The sequence below is a fragment of the Physeter macrocephalus genome, chromosome 14 (assembly GCF_002837175.3).
Source record: "Physeter macrocephalus isolate SW-GA chromosome 14, ASM283717v5, whole genome shotgun sequence".
NCBI classification, from domain to species: domain Eukaryota; kingdom Metazoa; phylum Chordata; class Mammalia; order Artiodactyla; family Physeteridae; genus Physeter; species Physeter macrocephalus.
The window spans coordinates 117,756,060-117,767,381 of NC_041227.1; the positions used below are offsets into that span (position 1 = coordinate 117,756,060).

Below are 11,322 nucleotides of genomic sequence, written 5' to 3' on the forward strand. Positions count from 1 at the left end.
CGCTGAGCCGGCGCGTCCGGAGCCTGTGCTCCGCAACGGGAGACACCACAACAGTGAGAGGCCCGCGTACCGAAAAAAAAAAAACACACCAGCTCCACTGCTTACGAACTCAATGACCTTGTCCCTCACATATTTCTGTGCCTCAATTTCCTCGCCTATAAAATGGAGGTAATAATAATAATACCGATTCTGGAGTCATTGTAAGGATTAAATGAGTTACTATTTGTTAAGTGCTTTGCACAATGCCTGGCGTTCTGCATGTGTCAGCAGCTATTATTCTACCTTGGAGAAAGCCTCACAGTGTGCTAGGAGATCTCTACCACCTGGTGTTTGCTAACATTCTTTGTTCCCAAGAGAAGCAGGCAACACTATCCAGCTGGAATTTATAACATTTTGTTCTCTCTTTATTTGTAAGACTTTCTTTCAAGTGATAATGGCCTTCTAGTTACAATCCTGATGTGGATAAATTTTAAAATTAAGTTCATTTTTTAAAAAGTCTTTATTGAATTTGTTACAATACTGCTTCTTTTACATTTTGGTTTTTGGGCCCCGAGGCATGTGGGATCTTAGCTCCCCGACCAGGGATTGAACCCGCAGCCCCTGCATTGGAAGGGGGAGTCTTAACCACTGGACTGCCAAGTCACAGGATTAATTCTGGCCGCTCATTGAAGAGTCGACTGAAGGGGCAAGGGTGGAAGCAGGAAATCTAATTAGCAGAGGATTGAGATAACAGAAGTGGGAGGTGATGGAGGCTTGCACTGCGGGGGATGGGGGATGGGGGGTTGGTAGAGGAAGCAAGAAGGCACATGTCATATTTTTTCATAATTCAGAATGTTAATTTCATTATACCATATTATAACATTTGGTTTCTCTGGCAAAAAAAAAAAAAAAGTTTAAAGGAAAACTTTAACACTAATAAGGGGTGATTTGAAGATATGACAAAATTCTTCAAGGTGGTACCCAGTGGCTGGCGTTTGGCAAACTCTGGTAACCTCGTGATTCCATCTCCTTTGAGTTCCAACAGGACAGAGGCATCCCCGCCCCTCTCCCTCCAGTCTCCTCCCTCAGCCAGGCGGCAACTGCCACCTGCTCTCCCTTCTTGCCCTAATCAGACTCCCCCTTAATCATTCAAGACCCCTTAGAGCGCCAAATCCACCTGTGGGTCCCCTGAGCCCTTCCTGGAACCGGCCTTGGCAGCAAATTAAAGACACCCAGCCACCGTTTATCTCTGCCTCGTGACTCTCGCTAGTGGGTTCCATCCCCCCACCCCAGGGGCGGGGGATCCTGTCGGCACCGCCCTCTGACCCATGGCCTGACCCTCCTCAAACGCACCCGGAGGCGACTCCGCGCCCCCCGTCGGCGCCCCGCCCCGCCCCGGCAGTCCCAGCCCCGCCCCGCCGTAGGTTAAGAGGCCCCCAGAGCCAGGAGCTCTGGACAGACGGTCACTTGTGGGGGGGCGAGCTGGTTTGGTTGTCATGGCGACGGCGCGGTTGGCCTGGGCCCTGCGGGCCGCCCCTGCGGGCGGGAGGCTGCGCGGCCCCCAAGGCACTGCGGGCGCCCGGAGGCTCAGCGGCAGCGCGCGACGGCTGGCGGCCAGGGGCACCAGCCCGGGACGCCGGCTCAGCACCGCCTGGGCGCCGGCCCAGCCCGCCCAAGAGGAGGCCGAGGGCGCCGTGTACGACGCCCACTCGCCTGCAGCGGAGGAGCCGCCGTGGACACTGCCCCCCGCCTCCCCCGGGCCCCCGGCCGGCCGCTCGCTGGTGCAGCGGGACATCCAGGCCTTCCTGAACCAGTGTGGGGCCAGCCCCGGGGAGGCGCGCCACTGGCTCACGCAGTTCCAGACCTGCCACCACTCCGCGGACAGGCCCTTTGCCGTCATCGAGGTGAGAGAGCCCGGCGTCGGCCGGGTCACAGACAGGGGATGGGGGTTGTGTAGCGACGTTTCGCCAGGCAGGGCAGGACGGGCTGCGGACTCTGCGCAGCGGAGCCAGGAAGGGGCTCGACGGAGCCCAGACGAGCGCCTGGGACTGCGCGAGGCCGTGCGCTCCTCGAAAAGTCTCGCGCCCAGCCCGGGTGAGGAGCCTCGGGTCCCCAGCCCGTCAAACGTGATGCGCCAGAGAAGTCCTCCCATCCTGGGCGCAGTTAGGGGTTCAGTTGGCAGTTGGGGAACCTGGATAGAAGCCGCCTGCGTCACCCCTCCCCCTAAGGTGTCCTACAGTCCAAGGTCGCAGGGAGGAGCGGAGGGAGGAACACTAGTGTGAGATAAGAGGATGGCAAGACCCAACGGGGCAAAGGGCGAAGCAGGTGCGCGCAGGTGGCCAGAAATGGAGCCTGACAGCTCCTGAGCAGGGTGGGGGCCCCGAGAGGGCCCTGAGGGCCCGGCTGTAGGAGCAAGAGGGTGCAGCAGGAGTCAGGGCCGGTGCCGTGCCCGTTGAACGCCCACTCCTCCGCAGGTGGACGAGGAGGTGCTCAAGTGCCCTAAGGCCGTATCCAGCCTGGCCTTCGCCCTGGCCTTCCTGCAGCGCATGGACATGAAGCCGCTGGTGGTCCTGGGGCTGCCCGCTCCCACGGCGCCCTCGCGCTGTCTTTCCTTCTGGGAGGCCAAGGCACAGCTTGCCCAGAGATGCAAGGTGCTGGTGGACGCCCTGCGGCACAATGCCGCCACTGCCGTGCCTTTTTTTGGCGGCGGGTCGGTGCTGGGCGCTGCTGAGCCAGCCCCTCATGCCAGGTTAGTGCTGACCCTGCCTGCCCCTGCGTCCTCAGATCACGCTACTCCGCCCGCCCAGCCCCAGACCCGCGGGTCCTGGAGGCAACCTCCTTGAGCACCACGTCTGGCCCACAGCTATGGCGGCATCGTCTCGGTGGAGACCGACCTACTACAGTGGTGCCTGGAGTCGGGCAGCATCCCCATCCTGTGCCCCATCGGGGAGACGGCCGCCCGCCGCTCCGTGCTCCTGGACTCACTGGAGGTGACCGCGTCCCTGGCCAAGGCACTGCGGCCCACCAAAATCATCTTCCTCAATACCACGGGCGGTCTGCACGACAGCAATCACAAGGTGTGTCTCCTCCTTTTGGACCCCACTCCCCGCGACTCTGCGCCAGGCTGAGCCCCTCTCTTAGGTCCCCTGCACGCCTCCCAGACGGGCCCCAGAGTCACTCTCTCTCCAGCCGCATGGGTCAGAAATGGAGTGTCAGGGAGGGACTCAGCCTATGGTGCTCAGATCTGAGCCCTCCCTGGTCGAGGACTTAGGAGGAAGTAAGGGAAAAGGGGTCAGTGAGGAGAGGTCCGTGGGGCGGGGCCACAGCCCTTGTCCGGCTGCAGGTCGGAGGCTCACCCCCTCGTCCTGGACACAGGTCCTGAGTAACGTGAACTTGCCCGCCGACCTGGACCTAGTGACCAACGCCGAGTGGGTGAGCACCAAAGAACGGCAGCAGATTCGGCTCATCGTGGACGTGCTCAGCCGCCTGCCTCACCACTCCTCGGCCGTCATCACCGACGCCAGCACGCTGCTCACCGAGCTCTTCAGCAACAAGGGTGAGGGCCGGGGCGGGGGGCGCGCCGGGGTTTGGGGAACCAGGAGAAGCGGCTTCCTCTCCAGACAGTAAAGGCTTCCTGCTCTTGCCAAACCTGGGGGAGGTGAGCAAGGAGGTGGACGGCCCTGGCCTAGAACTTGGGTGGAACTAGACAGATGGGAGGGACTTGGGTGGGTGGGAGGAACCACAGACCCAGAGGAACCAAGTGGAATGGACAGGGCGAGGAAACGTGGGTGGGGTTTGGATGGGTGGGCGGGACCATGGGCGGGGGGAGGGCAAGGGTAGGCGGGACGAGGAGAGGTAGGTGGGACTACAGGCGATAGGCGGAACTTGAGGGACAAACGGCCTGGGGAAAAAGCAAATCCCTGAGTGAAAATCGCGCATAAATCTACGCAGATCTTAGGAAGCATCTCACTGTGGAGAGCTCCCAAAGGGAGTAATTGCCCCACCAGCCCCTGTCCTATCTGGAACCCCCACCAGGCTGCGCAAACGGAGGAGCGGAGGGGACCTGGATCTCGGGCTGAACTAACCCCTCCTCCTCCATCCCACCTCCAGGGTCTGGGACGCTGTTCAAGAACGCCGAGCGGATGCTGCGAGTTCGCAGCCTGGACAGCCTGGACCAGGGCCTCCTAGTGAACCTGGTCAACGTCAGCTTCAGGAAAAAGCTCCGGGACGACTACTTGGCCTCGCTGCGGCCGAGGTTGCACTCTGTCTACGTCTCTGAGGGGTGAGCCTGCGGGCCCCAGAGGGCAGGGACCAAGGGACAGAGCCGGGGAGCTTTGGACCAAGGAGAGGTCCCAGCCTGCCTCTCCCCCGCTGCGCCAGGTACAACGCGGCTGCCATTCTGACCACGGAGCCTGTACTTGGGGGCACCCCGTATCTAGACAAGTTTGTGGTGAGCTCCAGCCGCCAGGGCCAAGGCTCCGGCCAGATGCTGTGGGAGCGCCTGCGGCAGGACCTGCAGACGCTTTTCTGGCGCTCCCGGGTCACCAACCCCATCAATCCCTGGTAGGTCCCGCCCCTCCTGGCTCTGGGCTGGGCCCCGCCCCCACTCTCCTCTCCACCTCTGGCCAGCTACGCCCGGGGACCACCAGCCAGGAAGGCTGGGCCTCCCCTTCTTTCATTACCCATTCTTCCCCAAGGGAAATGGCCCGCTCAGTGTGGCCCCACATTCCCCAGGGAGTGGACCACATACAGAGCCTGAGATTTCCCTAGAGGCAGAGCACACTTAACCCGGCTCTGCCCTGCTAGGGTAGATTCCTTGAAGACAGTCTCCACCGGGGAAGCAACCTGCCTCTCCCAGGGTCTGGAGAAATCCAGCGCCTCAAGGCTCTATTCCAGGCCCAGTTGCCAAGCTCTGACCCCAGGCCCATTGCATCTCCAGTGGAACACTCCCTCCTCGCTTTCCTCCTGCAATTATCACCTCATCCCCCACTACCCTACTCTGTGGGCACCAAAAAGTGAACAAGAACCCCTCCCCGGGCTGCACAGCCAAGGCAGTGTGGAGAGAGCAAAAGAGGGCCTCACTCTAACCCTCCTAGCTGTGTGACTCTGGCTAGTTCGCTAACTTCTCTGAGCCTCAGCTGCTTCTCTGTGAAAAAAGCATAACACCACCAGGCTATTGGCTAACGCTACAAGGATAAAATCAGATTACAGACCACAGGTCCTAGCAGAGTGTCCAGCATGTACAGGCATACCCCAGAGATATTGCCAGTTTGGTTCCAGACCTCCACAATAAAGTGAATATTGCAATAAAGCAAATCACATGAATTTTTTGGTTTCCGAGTATATATAAAAGTTATGTTTACACTATACTGTAGTCTATTAAGTGTGCAATAGCATTATGTCTAAAAAAAACAGTGTATATACCTTAATTTTAAAATACTTTTATTGCTAAAAACTGCTAACCATCACTTGAGCCTTCAGTGAATAATTATCTATTTGCTGGTGAAGGGTTTGAAATACTGCAAGAATTACCAAAATGCAACACAGATGCTGTTGGAAAAATTACCCTGATAGACTTGCTCCACACAGGGTTTCCACAAACCTTCAATTTGTAAAAAACGGAGTACCTGCAAAGCACAATAAAGTGAAGCGCAATAAAACGAGGTGTGCCTGTAGTAGGTCCTCAGTAAATGAACCAGTGAGTAGTGAGCACTGGCCTTGCCTAAAACCTATCTCCCACCTCCACCAGGTACTTCAAACACAGCGATGGCAGCTTCTCCAACAAGCAGTGGATCTTCTTCTGGTTTGGCCTGGCCGACATCCGGGACTCTTACGAGCTGGTCAACCATGCCAAGGGGCTGCCAGACTCCTTCTGCAAGCCAGCTTCTGACCCAGGCAGCTGACCCTCTCTACCAGCCCTGCAGGCCCTGGGACAGCCAGGTGCCTGCTGAAGGTGACCCGAGGCAGCCACAGGCCGGACCAGGCTTGTTGGCTGAGTGAGCTGCAGAGAAGGCAGCAGCCCCTACTCTACCCTGCCCAGAGGGGGGCACCCAAGTGAGGACAAGTGCAGGAAGGAGAAGGGCCTGCCCAAGACCCCCTACTTGCTCCAAAGCCACAACCAGATGGCCTTGAATTTTCAGTCTAGGGATTTGGGGGGAGAAGGGCTTGCCTTTGAGAGCTCTACTCAAGGCTTAAGAGTGGGCCAGTGTCTGTGGTCTCTGTGCTGTTTTGAGGCTCCCCTGCCCAAAATATCACCCACATCTGCCTGATATTCCACCATTCGTTTTAGCTCCTTTGGGTCTTGCAACTTTTCAGGAGACCTTGATTAAAATGCAAATACTTGTCTGAAAGTCAGCTCACACTTGAAAGGAAATTAGCAGTTACCCTCTGGAAACAAGACCTTGAGGGCTGGGGAACCTCTTCCTAAAGGGAAGAGAGGAGCTAAATGAGGCCGAGGCCCCCGATGAATGCTGCCACCACCTCCCTCCCCCAGCTGTCAGCAGTCCCCAGAGAGACTCCCCTACCCCTTAGTTAGGAAACATCTTCCATTCCACAGACCAGCCTGACAGCAGCCCCAGCTCCCTTTCCAGGCAGGGCTCAGGGCCAAGCCCAGACTTGGATGTTTTCCCCTGGGCCCCCCTGGAGGTTGTGTCTCCATCTTTGCAGGAAGAGAACATCTCAGACGGGTAGGAGTCCAAAGCCCGAGGTTTCATTTGACATTTTTGTCCCCCACGATGTGCGAGGCACCATACTGGCCGCTGGGGCTACTTTCTGTCAGGAGGTGTGCGGACGAGTACGGAGAGGGTCACCATGGCACACACATACAGGGCTGCTGTGACACAACCAACCCCCAAGAGAGGGCTGGTGTCGAGTACATATCTGGGCGTGGGCATCAGACAGACCTGACCTGGAATCCAGCTCTGTGGCTTAAAGCAAGCTGCTCACCTTCTCTGAGCCTCCATTTCCTCACCTGTGAAATGAAAACTCCTCAGCCTCATCGTGACACTTAATATCCATTCTCTCCCTCTAGCTGCCCTCACCAAAGATTTCTTCGAAAAGAGCTGACACCAAATGGGGAGGAAAAGATAAGCCACAAGAGGGACTGAAGTGAAAGGGCAAAGCATATACTACAGGGAGCATTCGGAGACTCTTGAAAAGAGAGCCAAAGGACTGTGGGAACTCCCAGAACAGGGGAAAGATCATGGGCGGATCACGGTGGGGCTTAACCAGATATGGTATTTCAAGAAACCCAAGATCAATCCCAGCCAATGGCTAAGTGCCCCGTGGGGAGAACAGAGAAGCAAAGCCAAATGTCTATATAAAATGTTTATTTTTGGAGGACTGTGTGGTCTGGTGTTTGGGAGGGCACTCACCCCCAGCAGGCCAACCACGGAGCTGGAAACAGAAGGCCAGAGGCAGGAAGTTGGCTGCTGCCTGTCCCACCCCTGCAAACCCCGGAGCAAACTGGGGCCTGCTCTACCCTCAAGGTGGGTGACAGCTCGTGCTGTTTCTGCCCCTGGCACATCCTGAGAGCCCACATGACTTTCGTGGTGCCCGGCCCCTCTGCTCCTCCTGGGCCTGATCCACCTGTCAACATGCACACTCACTCACTCTCAGTCTCAGAAAAGCACTGCAGAGCCAAGCTGCAACTGCCAGGTTCAAAAAGGGATTTTTCACATTGGCTCACTTCCGGTTCTCCTCTGGCTCCCACTCTCAGTACCTCACCCTAGCCCCGCCTTACTCCCTTCCCTGGGACAGGAGACCCAAGGGAGCAGCTGGCCTCAGCTCTCCTCATAACAAACAGGAAAAAGAAACCTGTAAGGCAGAGTCATCAGGGCTCCCACCCCACAAGGCGCAAGGCCAGGAATTGGGGAAGAGACCTGCCTCTTACCAACACACGCACACACATGCGTACGCACACACATGCACACGACGCAAGTGATCAAACAAATAGACCAAAAAGCATAAATAAACATAACTGGGCCAGCAAGGAGGAAGGCAGGGTAGCCCTCAGTGGCTCCCCGCACCCATCTCAGACTCCTGCTGTGCAACTCAGCCGTCGGTGGCCAGGATGACGGCGGCCCCAAAGATGCCCACGCTCTCTCCAAGGAGCTTCATCTGGTTCCAGAACTCAACACGCCGCGTGTTGTGCCAGTAGGCAACATTGCCATCAATGAGCAGCATGACCGGGGGCAGCAGAACAGCCAAGATCTGGGCAGCCAGGGTCACGTAGTAGCCTGACAGGAAAGCCAGGGCCAGGACGCCATACAGCACGAAGAAGAGCTGGATCATCAGCTCCCCTCCTGGGAGATGGTTCAGATACGCCAGCCGGTCCTCCTTGCTGTGCTGCAGCGAGTAGGCCTAGAGACACACCATCCTCTAAGGCTCTCCAACAGGCTGAGGAGCCTGTCTGGGTAAGGCCACCCCTGGCATGCAAGCCAGCCCCTACAAGGTGGGCTTCTGACTCCCTTCTCAGACTTGGGGCTTTCTGAAAGCAAGGCCTGTGTCTCCCCATCTGACTAGGGAGCTCCATGAGGTGAGGACCTCTATCTCTCCTCACCCTGGGGTCTCAGAAGGGAGGAGATTCCACGGTCAGACCGGGGCTCTCACCTCTGAATACAGAGCTCTGCACATGGGAGATTGGTGCCCAGCAACTAAGATGAAGCCAAGTGACTTGGGGCCTGTCCACGTCCCCATCCACACTGGCCTCCCTGAGCAACAGGGAGGACATAACTGGCTACGCTAGACAGCCCCATCAGCTCTAAGTGGCAGAGTCCCATCTGGGACCTGAGCTCTACCAAACCTCTCCTTTGTCCCCTCTCCCAGTCCTCTGGGGCCTGAAGCCATGAGAGGACCCTTCCCACTTGTTCTCCTGGCTCTCAGGCTTGGGACTGAAGGGTCAACCCATCCTCTTCTCTCCCCAGTGGCAATAATGCTGGAAGAAGGGACTCTCAGCCAGGTCTCAGGCACTTAAAGGGCCCCCGAGGCCCAGGATTTGGCAGGGGCAACTGCCGGGAGCCAGGCCATCAGGAACGACATGCAAAGCCTCGTTCTGCCCACCTCCCTGGGTTCTGCCAGGCGCCAGGCGCGGGCTCACTTCTCACTCCCAGTCAAGCACCTCCAGCCAACAGTCCCCCAACCTACCACGCAGATGAGGTAGATGCCCAGGAAGACCTGGCCGGTGGACTGGAGGGAACGGCTGCGGGGTTTCCGACGGTACAGCTCCCCAGCACCGCTGGCCAGAACAAGAAAGCCACCGATGATGGCAACTGTGCGAGAGTACATACGGACCTAGGCCGAGGCGAGGGGACCCCAGTCAGGACCTGAAGCCACCACACTTCTCCTGGCTGCCTGGAGTGCAGAACTGCCCATCTCTATACATCCCATTCCACCTGATGAACCCTCTTACCATTTCCAAGTGTGGTGGGCAGGTAGAGCAGAGATAGGTAATTTTTTTACCAGAAGTAGAAACTGAGGTCCAGAGGGGTTAATAAAATTGTCCAAGGTCCTACAGAAAATAAGTGGCAGAACCCGGATACCAAGCGTTGCCCCCCTCCCCACCCCCAGGTCTGCTCACTCGAAGCCCAATGTTCTTTCTGCTATATGGTAGACGCTGTTCCATAACTAACCGTTGATCTCACTGTCCTATAGCTATTCACACATCTGCCTCCGCTACTGGACTGACAGTCCACTCCTTGCGGGTAATGCCTTGGTCCAGGCTTATCTCCAAGCCTGTAGTGCCTGGCACAGGTCCTGGCATCTACAGGCTTAAATGCTGCCCTAGGATTAGATAAATTTCATAAAATCGGTTGGGTGGACCAGGTACTCTCTAAGGTCCCTTTTGCCCTATGAGTCTGAGAGAACTAATGGTTGAAAGGGTTCTGAGAACCAGGTGACCTGGGTTCTGGTCACACCTGTAATGCTAACTGTGGTGTAACTTTGGGAAAGTCTGTTTCGCATCTCTGGACCTCAGTTTCCACACTCTGAAGGGGAGGTTTGCGTGGTCTCTAAGGTCCTTCCATTCTTGCCGTCTGTAATAACCTCTACACGCCTGGGGGTTCAGCCTTTCCAGGCTTCGCACTGTGCTCCTGGCTAGCACCAGGCATTGCCCAACTGTCCCGGGCATTGGCTCCCCAACACCCCAGCGAAGTCCCACTTAGGGCCGAGGCGCTCACCTTTAGCCAGTCCCCGTAGTGGACGTAGCCCCCGATGTAGGCGGCGTAGGTACTAATGGCCAGCTGGAGTGCGGCCCCCAGAGCGAACCAGCGCCGCTTCACTCCAAAGGACATGAAGCTAGCGCACAGCACGGCCGCCCCCATGTCGAAGTACAGGTAGGGCACTGGGATGTCGGGCTTCCTGTAAGCCGGGAGGGGGGAAGGAACGAGGACAGAATGAAGCACAAAATGAAGCGGGGAAAAGAGCCTTGAGACCCCTTGGGTTCCCGCAAGCTCCACTGCTTCCCCAAACCGGCGCCCCCTCTCACGGCTAGGACCCCCACACTACGCTCCATGCCCACCTTGCTCCGGACCAGGGTCCCTAAGAAGTCCAAGGTCCCAATTCCTCCCAGTCCAAGGGTCCCAACTTCTGGGCCGCAACTTCTTCCCCACCTCCCCGCACCCCCGTTCCTGGGACAGGCCGGACCGCCCCCACCGCGTTCGGCGGCCGCGCGGGCCTACTCACCGGCGCGCCTCGGCCCTCTCAGCGTACAGCATGAGCTGGGTGAAGCAGCCCCAGAAAGGGCAGCGTGTGAGCAACACCGAACCCAACTGCGTGATCAGCTGCAGCATCCACCGTCGCGAACCTATCTTCGACGCCATCTTGAGGAAGGGCAGTCCGCCGCGGCCTCACCCCGCGGCCAAAGAGGCCGGCGCGAGGACGCGACGCGCAACTTCCGGGTCTCGCGAGATTTTTTTTTTTTCCCCCCTTCCGTCAGGAAACAAAGCTCTCGCTCTCTAGTTCTGGACCGAAGGCAGTGTTCTAGCTGCAGGGTTGTCTTTCCTTCTGCCCATGGAGGCTCAAGGGTCCCTTCTTGTAGCTGCAAAGTTGAAAACTAGAGTAGAGGAAGGAACAGTAAGCGAACTAGCCTTTGAATGCAGCTAAACTTAGGCTCCAACCCTAACGCAACCCTGTGGCTTTGGGCATATCTCCTGCACTTTCCAAGATTCATCTGGGAAACGGAGATGACACCTATCTCACAGGGTTGTTGTGAGGTTTAAATGAGACGGTGTTGGTTCGAGCACATAGTAGGGGTTCAATAAATGGTGTACACAACACACACACACACCCCAGAGGAAATCCCTCTGCTTCTGTTTAAGCTGAAAGTAAAAGGTTTTCCCCGTAATT

At 57.4% G+C, this 11,322-nt stretch overlaps 2 protein-coding genes across 2 annotated transcripts; one reads left to right on the top strand and one right to left on the bottom strand.

The window, feature by feature from the left end:
* The first annotated feature begins 1,475 nt into the window (after positions 1 to 1,475).
* On the top strand, positions 1,476 to 6,329 carry NAGS (N-acetylglutamate synthase). Its single transcript, XM_007127961.2, has 7 exons — positions 1,476 to 1,883; positions 2,454 to 2,728; positions 2,843 to 3,056; positions 3,355 to 3,535; positions 4,090 to 4,261; positions 4,360 to 4,542; positions 5,729 to 6,329. Exons 1-7 carry the CDS (start codon positions 1,476 to 1,478, stop codon positions 5,880 to 5,882), a joined length of 1,587 nt encoding a protein of 528 aa, XP_007128023.1. The 3' UTR covers positions 5,883 to 6,329.
* A 963-nt stretch (positions 6,330 to 7,292) lies between these two features.
* TMEM101 (transmembrane protein 101) lies at positions 7,293 to 10,849 on the bottom strand. The gene is made up of 4 exons (XM_007127959.4): positions 10,660 to 10,849; positions 10,155 to 10,335; positions 9,124 to 9,270; positions 7,293 to 8,340 (listed from the first exon to the last, which is right to left on the bottom strand). Exons 1-4 carry the CDS (start codon positions 10,794 to 10,796, stop codon positions 8,032 to 8,034), a joined length of 774 nt encoding a protein of 257 aa, XP_007128021.1. The 5' UTR covers positions 10,797 to 10,849; the 3' UTR covers positions 7,293 to 8,031.
* Positions 10,850 to 11,322: the final 473 nt, after the last annotated feature.

What these genes read in the sequence shown, in the direction of transcription:
- NAGS (XM_007127961.2), top strand. Translation starts at nt 1,476, where the DNA reads ATGGCGACGGCGCGGTTGGCCTGGGCCCTGCGGGCCGCCCCTGCGGGC. An exon ending in GAGCCAGCCCCTCATGCCAG is followed by an intron (nt 2,729 to 2,842) that starts GTTAGTGCTGAC and finishes TCTGGCCCACAG; the next exon opens with CTATGGCGGCATCGTCTCGG. An exon ending in CGAGCTCTTCAGCAACAAGG is followed by an intron (nt 3,536 to 4,089) that starts GTGAGGGCCGGG and finishes TCCCACCTCCAG; the next exon opens with GGTCTGGGACGCTGTTCAAG.
- TMEM101 (XM_007127959.4), bottom strand. Translation starts at nt 10,796, where the DNA reads ATGGCGTCGAAGATAGGTTCGCGACGGTGGATGCTGCAGCTGATCACG. An exon ending in GAGAGGGCCGAGGCGCGCCG is followed by an intron (nt 10,336 to 10,659) that starts GTGAGTAGGCCC and finishes CCCGGCTTACAG; the next exon opens with GAAGCCCGACATCCCAGTGC. An exon ending in GCATCTACCTCATCTGCGTG is followed by an intron (nt 8,341 to 9,123) that starts GTAGGTTGGGGG and finishes GTGTGTCTCTAG; the next exon opens with GCCTACTCGCTGCAGCACAG.